Source organism: Aspergillus lentulus, assembly GCF_001445615.1.
Source record: "Aspergillus lentulus DNA, contig: Alt12, strain: IFM 54703, whole genome shotgun sequence".
Classification (NCBI taxonomy): Eukaryota; Fungi; Ascomycota; class Eurotiomycetes; order Eurotiales; family Aspergillaceae; genus Aspergillus; species Aspergillus lentulus.
In genome coordinates, this window is record NW_028322115.1 from 1,505,656 (window position 1) to 1,517,689 (window position 12,034).

The window sequence follows — 12,034 nt, forward strand, 5'->3', positions numbered from 1 at the left end:
CGCAAGCCGCGAAAGACTCTATATGCTAATACCGACTCTTAGCAATGCATTTACTGCGACTTGGAGGCGGCATCGGCCTGAGCACGGAGGTTGGCAGAGGTAGATCCGCTAGCGAAGAAGCGGCCCAGCACCGGCTGGAGGAAAGAGTGGAAGACAACTTGAGCGCCGCTGTAGATAACGAGTTAGCATGTTTTCCATAGTCATCGCGTCTACCGAGGCAAGCATACTTGGTCTGGGGGAGAGACATCCACAGAATGAGGACGAACTTGAAGATGTAGTAAAAGGCTGTTTGCAGCGATTAGCAAAAGATCCAAGATTGGAAGAAATATATTGCATAAACTTACGGAACCAATAGGCGGCGTTGATGGCACTCTCAATAACAGTCAGGAAGGCGTAAACAACCCAGTACTATAATTGACACGGTCAAGTCAGTCTCCAATTGCTGATGATGGTGCATCACGTGCTATGAAACAGCCTAGGCTGTTCCTTAGCAGGAGGCGGGAAGATCGTCTCCGCCTCCAAGGTGCGAATGGGGTTCACGATCACAAGCACATACCGTCAACCACTGCGGTGATCAGAAGACAGTCAGCCACAATCGTTCAGTTTATCAGTTACAGGGGCTAGACAGCGGAAAAACTCACCTGAGTATCATCTGCCTTGCCAGAGGTGAACAGGGCATTGAGAGAGTAGTAGCCAGGAATCAGGAAACCGGCAAAGTTGACGAGGAACTCGCCAGCGATGTTGAAGAAGACAAGGAAGGTGTAGATTCCGACCAGGCCGAGGATGACATAGACCTTAGGAACGGAGGTCTGGCGCTCCAGGTTGTTGAGGACAGGGTACTTGGAGAGCTTTAATAGCACCGCACAAACAATCAAGGGTTAGTGGCTTTTCCTTATTTCGTTGCATTGTTGACTCTCTAAACAGAGAGATTCCTGAAGAAAAGAAAAGACAAGGACTGGATGAAGGATGAGGAAGTAAAAGTAGTCGAAAGGCGTGCAAGATCTATCATCGCCAAACACACTAACAAAGCTGACGCACAATAACTATTTACTTACCTCCTTGTCAAGCTGGGCTATGGTGTGCTGAGCACGATCCTGGAAAGTAGCCATTTCTGCTGGACTTCAGGGTTTAATGCTAAGTACAAGGTAGTAAAGGTGATAGTAAGCTGGACTGAGTATAAAGATGAAGAAGTAAAGAGAAGACAGCAAGTTGAGATTGTTATCAGAGCTCAAGAGATTCGAAAGGGTCGAGCTGGCGGTTAAGAGAAGGGCGCAGAATGGTGCATGACGGTGCGGTGTATCACGTGACTATGTGACGTCGAGTCCAAGCAAGTCGCATATGACGTGCGAGGCATCATGGTAGAATAGCTTGTTTACTCTACACAAGGCACAAGGCACCTCGCAGCACCTTGTAGCATGTCAGCAAGCCCTTGCAGACCAGATCAGTAATGACCCAAGCCATTCATAAATTGCGGGGGCTTCATATGTCCCTGCGATCTCAAGGGAAAAGACCCACCTGTACAGTGCCAGCGACGTGTGAATTTCGAGTGCACACGACAATATGCGCAAAAGCTGAGTACAATACCACTGTTGACCGGGGTAGTTACTAGGCGAGGATCCTCATAATAACAGGGGATCTTCATGTGACCAGCTCCAACAGTGAATACCTACTGCTTGGTTTATGCTTTGAATAGGCAGTGACAAGTCAGGCGACCAGAAGCCCGAGAGGCAACTGATCGGAAGAATTACCTACGACAAATGATAGTAGAAGTAGTAGAAGCGTCAAACATCGGGAAGATTCATTTATTACCATCCCTCATTGATCGTCGAGTACAGCAGAAATGCCTCGAGTTGTTCCAAGACAAGTCCCTTGTTCTTTGGCAGAGAGCAGAAGTAGTCAACAAACTAAACTGAGAAACACTGAAGCAGGACAATTTCCGCCCTCGAGACGTTTCAATATGGCATAACACAAGGGGTAGAATAAGAAAAGGAGATAATAAACAAAACTAAGTCTCTCGTCTTGATTAAAAATGCATTGCGCCATCAACCAACGTCCATCACGAGCCACCAAATCACAAAACGCCTCCCAGAAGCGGGATATGAAGATGAAAGAACTCGAAGCTAGAGGAATACATGTCAAGGTGGTGGGGGGGTAAATCGAAGGCAGCATCAGACGGAAAAATATGGAAATCATATCTCCGCTTGCGACTTCAGCGGACGTGAAAAGCAGACAATAATGCCCTGTCATAAACCAAACTGAACCTCATTGGATGGCATCACGCGTCTTCCGAGTCAAAGCCGCCATTTGAGATTCCTGCACTATCCCGGTTGCTATTATTGAACGTGAGTTTCAACTTTGGTTGCGTCGGAGTGGCCGCGGCAGGCGTCCCTGTAGACAGTGCGGGAGCAACAGAGGCATCATTGCCTGCCGATGACAGAGAATCGTCGAAATCGGCAAATTGTGGGTAGTCCTCGGTTTCTTTCCTCAACACCTCGACACATTTCGCCTGTCTCACAGTCAGCAACCTATGAAGGCAAAAACAAGTAAAATGACAGAGATAAAACTTACTTCAATATCGTTGGCATCCTGGAACAGGATGCTTCCATCTTCATTGTAGGTCCTGGCATTCTGACACAGGAGGTGGATGTCATTCCGGAAGTCCCTAAGATTCTGATATTCCTCGCGGTTTATCTTCTTCCTGATCATCTCCATGGCGATCGGGTTCTGAATGATCAGGTAATAGTCGGGATATTGTGATTTAGGAGGTGGCTTCATGAATGGCTCGATGATCGAGCGGGTAACCGGCCCGTCCTCGCTGTCGGATGAATCCGCTGGCAGCTCTTGTTCCATATCCAACAGCGCCTGGTATGCGGTGTTTAGGATCCGCTGGAGCGTGGCGCGGTCCTCGCTACTCAAGGTTTCCACAGGTTTCGGTTGTCTGCCTCTCTTGCGCTTCGGTTGCGGGGTTTCTTCAACGGGCTCCTCCGCCTTGCGTTTAGGCGCAGGACCCCTACGACCACGCTTCTTGGGTTGCGGGGTCTCGGAACTCTCACGCGATGGCTCTGGCGAGGACTCGACGCCCATGGCTCTCTTCTGACGCTTCTCCTTATTCATGCGGCGACGCTCGACTCTCGCTTCCTTTCGGGCGATAGCATTCTCGATCGTGTCGTCCTCGGCATCCACGGCCATGAGCCACTGTTCTTCGGTAAGTCCATCGTCGTAGCGGGTAATTTTGCGTTCACGAGCCCCACGACCGGTAACCTCAATGTCGACTTCTTCTTGGACGGGGTTTTCGTCGGCAAGGTAAATATCCGGGAGCTCGTCTTCTCCCATGAGACGGGGATACCTATGGCCAGGACCATATTGATCGGTCTTCTGGCGTTCCTTGTCAATGCGCTGGAAAGTAATCAGCTCCTCGTCAGAGCGAGCCATGATGTCGTTCAGGTCGTCGTCGTCCATTTCGTCTTGCTGCTCACCAAGCTGGTCAGCAGCCTCCGCAGTTTCGAGTAGCGTTCGAAGGAGAGCATCTCGCTCTTCGTTTGTGGACTTGTTATCGAACTTTCCAGCCTGAATGACCTTGCCATCCATGTCGAGCTTGAACTGTGCACGTTCAAGAATCTTTTCTTCAACTGAGTTTGAGCTGATCAGACGCAAAATGCGAACCTCGTTCTTCTGACCGATACGGTGAGCACGATCCTGAGCTTGCAAATCTTGGTGAGGATTCCAGTCTGAATCGAAGATGATGACAGTGTCTGCAGTCTGCAGGTTGAGACCAAGACCACCAGCACGCGTCGAGAGCAAGAAACAGAAATACTCCGAGCCCGGCGCATTGAACAGCTTCAGCAGGTCCGAACGATCATCGGACTTGGTTGAACCATCAAGACGAAGATATTTCATGCCCCGAAGGCGAAGGAAATCCTCCATGATGTTCATGATCTGAGTCATCTGAAAGAACATCAACACGCGGTGACCCGTGGCCCTGAACTTCGGAAGAATCCTATCCAAAAGTTCAAATTTGCCTGCGGTTCGCCAAATGAGATCGTTGGTCCCACGCCCAGGATTCATTTGATCCTCAACGGGCTCGAAGACGAATGGATGATTGCACAATTTTCTCAACTGCATCAGCATGTTGCTCAGACCACGCATGCCAGTCTTGCCTCCTTTGCCGTCACTGACAACCATCTTATTGTGCGTGACAAGCTGTTTGTACAGCCTCGCTTGCAGAGCAGAAAAGCGGCATTTGATGACACGTTCTTGCTTATCAGGCAGATCCTTCTCGACATCTTTCTTCAGACGTCTAAGCAGGAAGGGCCGAAGAACCTTGTGCAAACGACGAATGACCAGCAGCTGTTCTTCTTCAGAGAGTTCCATGCGGTCCTGACCTCCAGTATTTGCAAACGGCGTGTTGAACCACTCATCGAACGATTTGACCGATTTGAAGATGTTTGGCAAGACGAAGTTAAGCAGCGCCCACAACTCGGGAAGATTATTTTGCAAGGGGGTACCAGTCAAAATCAGACGATAACGGCTGGTGTAGTACTGAGATAAAGTGCTACTCAACTTAGACTGTGTGTTCTTCATACGATGACCTTCGTCAACAATCATGTGCGTCCACTTGATCTTGCTCAAGATTGGGCGGTCCTTGATGATGTATTCGTAAGTGGTCAACAGGACTTGGAAGTTACCCCAGCGGATTTGCTGCTGCTGCTGTTTGCGCGCATTGGGGGGTCCCTTGTAGACAACCCTGGAGACACTTGGCGCCCACTTTTCGAACTCCAGATTCCAGTTTGTCAGAGTACTGAGAGGCACGATAACCAAGAAGGGGCCGTTGTTCTTCTTCTTCTCAATAATGTATGTGATCAAACTGATAGTTTGAATAGTCTTTCCAAGACCCATCTCGTCTGCCAAAATGCCATTCAGGTTGTTGTTGTAGAGCGAAATCATCCACTGCAGACCCTTCATCTGGTACTCCTTGAGGGTACCGCCAACAAGAATCTTAGGCTGCTCGGTGACCTCTTCCTTGATCCGGTGAGCGACAGCATAGTAATCAATCTTCCGTCGGCCGCCCTCTTCGTCGTCATCAGATCCAATATCCTCTTCATCCTCCTCTTCGAAGAGCTGCTCATCCTCCCCATACCGTTCAGCTAGGCTGCGTTGCTGCTCCCTGACCGAGGCAGCAAGTTGTTTGAGGAAGCCATCGGTCTGTTTGAGGAGGTGAGAGATACGCGAATCTTTGGCCTGACCCAGAAGCTTCATGTAAGTCTCTTCATCGTTGGCCTTTAGAGCCTGAAGACGTTGTTTGGCAGTACGTTCGACACGTTTCTGCTCCTCACGCTCCATATGCTGGTGGTGCTGAAGCATCATGCGACCAAGCTTCTGCATACGCGTGCGCTGCTGGTTAGCAGCGTTCTGCAACTCGGCACCATGGTTCAAAATAGCTTGTAGTTGATCGTATTGCTTCTTCTTCTCCCGAGTTTCGCGGGCATCGCGTTGCTGCTTCTCCAACTTCTCAGTGATTCGGGCTTCACGAAGGGACTGCTTCTTCATGCGACGGTGGCTAGATCGATTGGCAGTCATGCCGAGATTATCAAAGTGGAACATTTCATTCTGAATCTGTTTGCGGAAAAGCCTCTGCTTGGGCAGAAGATGAAGCATCTTGTATTCGATGAGTGCCTTAAGCTTCAGCGAGTCATCGCCGCTGGGTGTATCACTCTTGCTCGTGTCCCACACACCAAGATTTGCAGGAAGCTCAGCGAGCTCAGCCTTTCGCGCATTGATTTTGTTGTAAACGATCATCTCGCGGTCCTCACGCAATTGCTCCAGGTCAATGCCGGGTGGCATCAGAGCAGGAATGCGCAGGCGGTTGGCGCGAGAAGCATGATCAGTGAAGCTGACACTCTTAGGGAAGAGCTCATAGGGCGACTGAAAGGTCTCATAGAAATCCTTGGACTGTGGTGCTACATCTGGGGTGGGCTGCTCCGACTTGGCCTGAGTCACGCTTTCTAAGACGCTCTCTGCGCTTGCGATACCATCTGAGGGAGTAGGAGTCTGAGACTTTTTGGACGCAAAAAGCTGCTGTTGGACGCGGGGGGGTATCGTGAGATTCTTGGAAAGCAACTTGAAGGCCAGAATCTGATTCCTGAGAGTTGTAAGCTGCTCCGCAGAGAAACTGCCGCTGGCGACAGGTGCACCCTTCTGAGCAGCTGCAGGATTGGTAGGTTGTGATTGAGCGCCAGCCGGTGTTGAGGCATCTTGAGTGGGACCCGAAGAGGGGATCGGGCCATTTCGACCTAAGTGGGGAAAAGAAAGGTCAGTAAAGAGGAAAGTAAAGCTTTACTATAGAGCTTGTAGGGCGATCTAACCATTGATACCATTTGCAGCGGCCGACTCCGGAGTTGCGCCGTTCAACTGCTGTTGACGATGTTGCGCTTGAAGTTGCTGCTGTGCGAACTGTCTTTGTTTTTGGTATACTTGCTGTCGCTGGACAGCAGCAAGTAGGTTGTGAGCTTTGAGGTATTCAGGGTCGTCGTGGCGAACACCCTGTTCCTGCATCTGCTTGAATTTCTAAGAGAAAGTTAGAAGCGATCCTATTTGAATATCAAGAACAAGAAGGCATGAAAAAAATAACCAAAATTTGTATCTTTCGATCATGAGAGGGGGGGCGAAAACACCATACCTGGAGGACTTCTTGAATATGCTGCTGCGTCAAATTCGGCGGCAGGCTCATGTTTCCAGCCGCCATATTGGGCGCTGACTGGAGTGAAGCCATATTCAAGCGCGTAATTGATGTCTTACTTCATAAGCAGGACAAGGACGGTAATGGACGACTTGAACTACGACAAGACCCACGACGGAATTGTGAAGAAACACGTAGGGGGAAGGGACTGGAAACAGAAAATGTCAATTCGCGCCTGTGGGGCGACCGAAAGCGCGAATTGGCTAATGTGTAGTAAAAGAAAACTCCTTCTGTCGATGAATGCGACTGAAAGCGACCTCTATTTAATAAGTTGCGACAGGTTTTGTGATGTTTAGGCTGGATCGGGGTGACCACCGGGCGGTAGGCGACAAAGCGAAGGGTAGCAAGAGGGTGGGGGGAGGCTCAAACACGATGGTGGAAGGGGAAAGAATGGCCTCAAAGGAAGGGGGGGCGTTTAAAAAAGGCGCGTTGAAGAGCTGTATGGATGAAATGGAGATGAAGGGGACGGAAGTGTCGCGACTCTCCGTGCTGGTCGGGGAAACTGGCGGTGCTCAGCCTGTGCCTGTAACAGAGAGAGGCAGGCGGCGAGACGTTGGAAGAAGATTTCGTGTTGTATCACGTGATATTTGCTGACTCAGCTGTCGGGCGCTTTTAGTCTTGGCGGCACTATCCGCCACCAATCACAATAAACGGCTAAGATACAGGATACCTACAGAGTGCCAACAGAATACAATTAAAAGACTATACTGATAAAGTATCATCCCTGTTTCCATTGTTCGAGTCTAGCTATATCACTATATAGTGGGAGGTCGGCGTCCAGCGCTGCTGGCCTTGAGGAACAGTGCGTACAGCAATGAAACAAAATACACAAAACAATTAAAAGATAGAGCTGGAAATTGTCTGTCTCATTTAAGTGAGCGACTACTACAACGCAACGCTTACCAGCAGCGTTGCAGTGGAAGCATTAGAAGTTTGCGGGAGCAGAATGAGGGGAACGCCTGTGCGAAATAACTCTGCTGATGGTTCGAACGACAACCAAAGATTTCCTAGCAGTCTTCGAAAGTGGATGGCATTGTTCACACATCTCCCACAGACAACATGGGCCGTTTCATCGGGGGCGGCGGAGGCGGCTTCTTTGCTCGCGAAGGTGGGGGAGGCGGAGGACCTTTCTTGTTCAATGCCGAACCGTTCAAGGCCCCCGAGCTGGCCCTTCTGGAAATGGCATCCCCGTATGAAGGAGGGCTCGAGCGTCCCTGGTAGAACACGTCGGAATGGGAATTAACATGCGCAGTGGATTCCTCGTAAGCATCAGTATACGGATTATCTGGCATCATGCTCGCAGGCCGAGGTTGAGAGCTATCTCTGCGGGAGACGAGATTTTCACTGGCCGCTCGTGATTGCCATGAAGATAAACCAGACGGCTGCAGGTGCCGCAACTGCGAGGGGCCCTCAAAAGTCGAGGTGCGATTTAAAACAGGTCGCTGGTATGGCGTCTCCGCTGGGTATGCTTCTCTCACGGGCAGAGTTGGGGGAACAGATGAAGTATGACGGTCTGACCTAATGATCGGTCGGGGACTAACGCCGTTGGTGAGCTCCTCATGCAGCGGCTCGTAGCGTTCATGATGGGAATGTGCGGTATTGGAACGGGCACGCCCGGTGCGACGACCATTTGGCGTTTGCGATTGGAATTGGCTAGGAACGGAGTCAGCTTCAGTCAAGCTCGTGTGCGAACCATTTTGACTCACTCTGCAGGCCAATCATTCTTGATTTGGAGAAGTACTTCTCGGCAGCGTTCGTGGTAATTGAGCTGCGCTTCGAGGAAGGCAGCCAAATCCGCGACATTCTCTACCTCCGCATCCTTGATATCGTACATCCGCCTGTAAACGTCTTCGTTGGCCTCTTCGTACTTGACCTTCTGGGTACGCAATTCTTCTTCAACGCGAAAGTCCTCTTTCTTCGCTTTCTGCATCTTAGAAAGTGACGTATCGTAGGCCAATCGTCGGCTGTCAAGCTTCTTGCGGGCAGCCTGCTCGAGTCGTTAGAATGGTGTTCGTAACGGATAGACTCATACAGAGCGAAACCGTACCTGATATTCTTTCATCTGGGCTAGAGATCGTTCAAGGGACTCAAGATAGGTGGCAGTGGCCTGTGAGATATAGGTTTCCTGCACACGAGCAATCCGCTCCTCTGCCCTCCCAAACACTATTCGGTAGAAAACAACGTCAGAAAACCAAATCGCTTGTCAAACAGCAGGAGTCGCTTGGCCGCTTACTCGTCAAACAACGGCCATATTCGGAATTGGCATCGAAATCCTCCCCATGGCTGACCATGCTGCTACCCAAATGAGCTATAGGCAGCGTCTTCTCCTTGTCATCTCCTTCGCTGCGCTTGGAGATGGACTTTATATAAGCAGCCAAGGATTTATGGATACGATCGACCCCTGGGGTGTGAATAGTCTCAGCAAAAAGCAACATGAGAAAAGCCGTGCATAGGAAGCAAATCTTGCCTACCTTCATGTTTCACGTTCATTTCGGTCTCCAGTGCTTTAAAGTCATCGGAGAGATTAGTCTTGACTTCGCCGCCCATCCTCTCGCCTGCCCATTGCTTGAAGCGGTCGAGCTTTTTATTGACGTTCATTGTGGCTGAATATGTAGGAAGAATAGTTGTAGACGAGGCGCTTTGATGGAGGAGGGCACGTCGACAGGAAAACGAATGAGACTTCCTTTAAGTCTATGTAGGGATCCGAATGCGGCGATTGCAGATGCACAGACGGTAGTCCGTTCCGGTGATTGACTATGCAATGAGAGACAGCAACTGGAATAGTCCAAGAGTCATGGATTGAATAACGGCGGCATTCAGTGAATTTAAGCCATATGTTCACACTAAGCGGAAGGCAATAGGACTGGTTTTTTTTGGGCAGAAGAACAGGAGGTTGGGAAGGTAGAAATCAGGACGATGTCCTCGTGGGTGGGAATGCTTGGGAATTAATGGAGAGCAGGTCACTCGCCAACGGGGTTAATGAATGTTATTATCAATTTTAATCAAATCTAAATAAATAAAAGTTCTATCCCTACAATCATTATTCGTCAGGAGCAAAATGTAAATGATTAATTTGAATTTAATTTCTCGATGGTGGTCGAGGAATGGCATTGTGAGTCTGGGACAAAAGTGCCAATCGCAGCTGTCTGAATGCGCCACCGTCCAGGTACAAACTCCAGGAGTCCAGAACAGATCAGTAAACACCCCTCCCCACCCGCCAGTTCCCTTCTCTCCTCTTGGCAGGATTGTCTCATCCAGTCTCAGACCTTCACATGGAGTGGATGACAAGCGGAGTTGATACGGTGATACCAGAGTGATATCAATAGTGGACTTCTACTTGTGATACCTTGCTAGATGTGGTTTATTGTCTATCATCATATCATGAAACAATGATTGACCATCGAACCACATGAGTACTTAGCTGTAGATCACCTAATAGGAAAAGGTGAGTGTTTGTTGTCCATTCAGATAGGTACCTATGATATCTGGGACTCCTGAAACCTGGTTATCTGAAACTTAGCTTCTCCGTTAGCCTGGGGTTCTGTACTGTTATTGTTAGGCTTTAGATATTGGCCGTGGTCATATCTGTCTACAGAGTAACCCGTACACGCGTTAGTGGGCCGCTTGTGGGACGTCGTCGAGCAGGACAGTCCCTTACTGGTGGATTCCAATTTCAAAAGTTCAAAAGTGGATGGCTTTGCCACGATACTATTTACGGAACAAAATCAAACTATCCGTATCTATACGTACAGTACTGCAAACGCCTCATGAGGTACCTGAGGGAGGACACCAGAGACTGCAATAATGTATGGTCCAAGACGGAAGTATATTCAGAGTTGGTAGATTGGTAGACCTGAGCCTCGAGGAACTGATGGCATTTGCATGAACTTCACTATACAACATCTTCTGTAACTCATGGGAACCTAGAGCTGCAAGTCTGTAGACGAATGAAAATATATATCTAACACTAGAGTGCGGATATATAAAAGTTGTTCGCTTTCCCCTGATTGAACACTGGAAAGTTAGACAGTCTGTTATGCATCCCCAAGTGAACTTAATAATAACATGTCATATGCTATATATATTATACCAAGAAAGTCCATATGTATCTATTGAAATTCAAACTATTAATAGGGTGAAGCTCACAAAGTGTCTATGCTGTACCCCTCTACACCAACAAGTAGCCTCTAATGGTCTTCCAACCTCAACGCAAAAAGGTTCTATGATGTCAAAGGTACAAGGAATTAAAGCATACAGCATACAGCACACAGGAGACACTCATATGTGCTCTCGGTTATTCACATACAGACAGGCTTCCCCTAATATCCAGCGGCATTTCGCAGACCTCAAGCATATTTGCACCTGAGTAATGCATCATCGCCAGCATGTCATGTTCATGATAATAAGCCAAAGGCTAACTCATCCAATGTTAGATCATAGAACCGGCATCTCTCTCTCTCTCTCGCCCGCGTACCATCTCAGGGCTTCCTAGCTCTGGAGGCTGAAAGCAGAGGCAGAGTTCAAAGTGGCATTGATTGAAATGAACGAGCTTCATAGCTATTGTACTTCCTCTGGCCAGAGAATATACTCATTCTCCGCAGCTATCATAACATCAAAGTCATTCCAAACAACAGCATCGTTGGTGGTCGGAGCACAGGAATCATCCAAACCGCCCAAGGGATCAGGGTCATAGCAGATGCCATCGTCGCAAAGCGGCCGGTTCAGACTCCAATCTTCGCCTAGGCCAGAGTCAACCGACGCATTCCGATTCCGACAATCCAGAGCAGCAGCCGAGTATTGCCCGGGCGTAACGCCCATGACCTTTTTGAAAACGCGATGGAAATGACTGGGTGTCAGGTTTGCCTCGCTGGCCAGCTTCTGAAGCGTTGGTTTGCAGCCGTTTATGACTTCCAAATTGATGGTTTCACAAGCTTTTTGTATCAACTGGACCTGTGGATTTGCCGCCCAGTGCGTTTCCGGTTTGCAGCGCTTACAGGGCCTGAACCCTGCTGATTCTGCCTGTGAGGGTGTGTCGTAGAATCTGACATTGGCCCGGCGGGCAAGGCGAGCTGGGCAGGATGGGCGGCAGTATATTTTTGTCGTCAGGACGGCATAGACAAATGTATTGGCCGTTGCATCGCGGTTCACAACTGCTTGCCAACGCGCAGCAGCAGATGTGGATGGTCTCGCGGCTCTGGCCAGCGGAAGTACCTTCTGCGGTGCATCATTTGAATCATCGATCACATGCATTTTGAGGTGATATAGAAAATAATGAGATGAAGAGTAACCAGAGACGTT

General features: G+C 49.2%; 4 protein-coding genes across 4 annotated transcripts; all 4 read right to left on the minus strand.

Moving 5' to 3' along the window:
• Positions 1-50: 50 nt before the first annotated feature.
• yop1 (putative membrane biogenesis protein (Yop1)) lies at positions 51-1,109 on the minus strand (the record flags this gene model as incomplete). Its single annotated transcript, XM_089600070.1, has 6 exons — positions 51-168; positions 228-285; positions 345-408; positions 557-565; positions 642-839; positions 1,056-1,109. The coding sequence occupies 6 exons, from the start codon at positions 1,107-1,109 to the stop codon at positions 51-53; spliced, it is 501 nt and encodes a 166-aa protein (XP_089455532.1).
• A 1,166-nt stretch (positions 1,110-2,275) lies between these two features.
• On the minus strand, positions 2,276-6,742 carry ALT_6421 (putative RSC complex subunit (Sth1); the record flags this gene model as incomplete). The annotated part of the gene is made up of 4 exons (XM_033563001.1): positions 2,276-2,506; positions 2,569-6,290; positions 6,363-6,564; positions 6,677-6,742. 4 exons carry the CDS (start codon positions 6,740-6,742, stop codon positions 2,276-2,278), a joined length of 4,221 nt encoding a protein of 1,406 aa, XP_033418892.1.
• Positions 6,743-7,773: 1,031 nt separating this feature from the next.
• ALT_6422 (BAR domain-containing protein) lies at positions 7,774-9,334 on the minus strand (the record flags this gene model as incomplete). Its single annotated transcript, XM_033563000.1, has 5 exons — positions 7,774-8,389; positions 8,443-8,723; positions 8,784-8,899; positions 8,970-9,137; positions 9,208-9,334. 5 exons carry the CDS (start codon positions 9,332-9,334, stop codon positions 7,774-7,776), a joined length of 1,308 nt encoding a protein of 435 aa, XP_033418891.1.
• A 1,959-nt stretch (positions 9,335-11,293) lies between these two features.
• On the minus strand, positions 11,294-11,986 carry mpt (putative DNA repair and transcription factor Ada; the record flags this gene model as incomplete). The annotated part of the gene is made up of 1 exon (XM_033562999.1): positions 11,294-11,986. One exon carries the CDS (start codon positions 11,984-11,986, stop codon positions 11,294-11,296), a length of 693 nt encoding a protein of 230 aa, XP_033418890.1.
• Between the last annotated feature and the right edge of the window lie 48 nt (positions 11,987-12,034).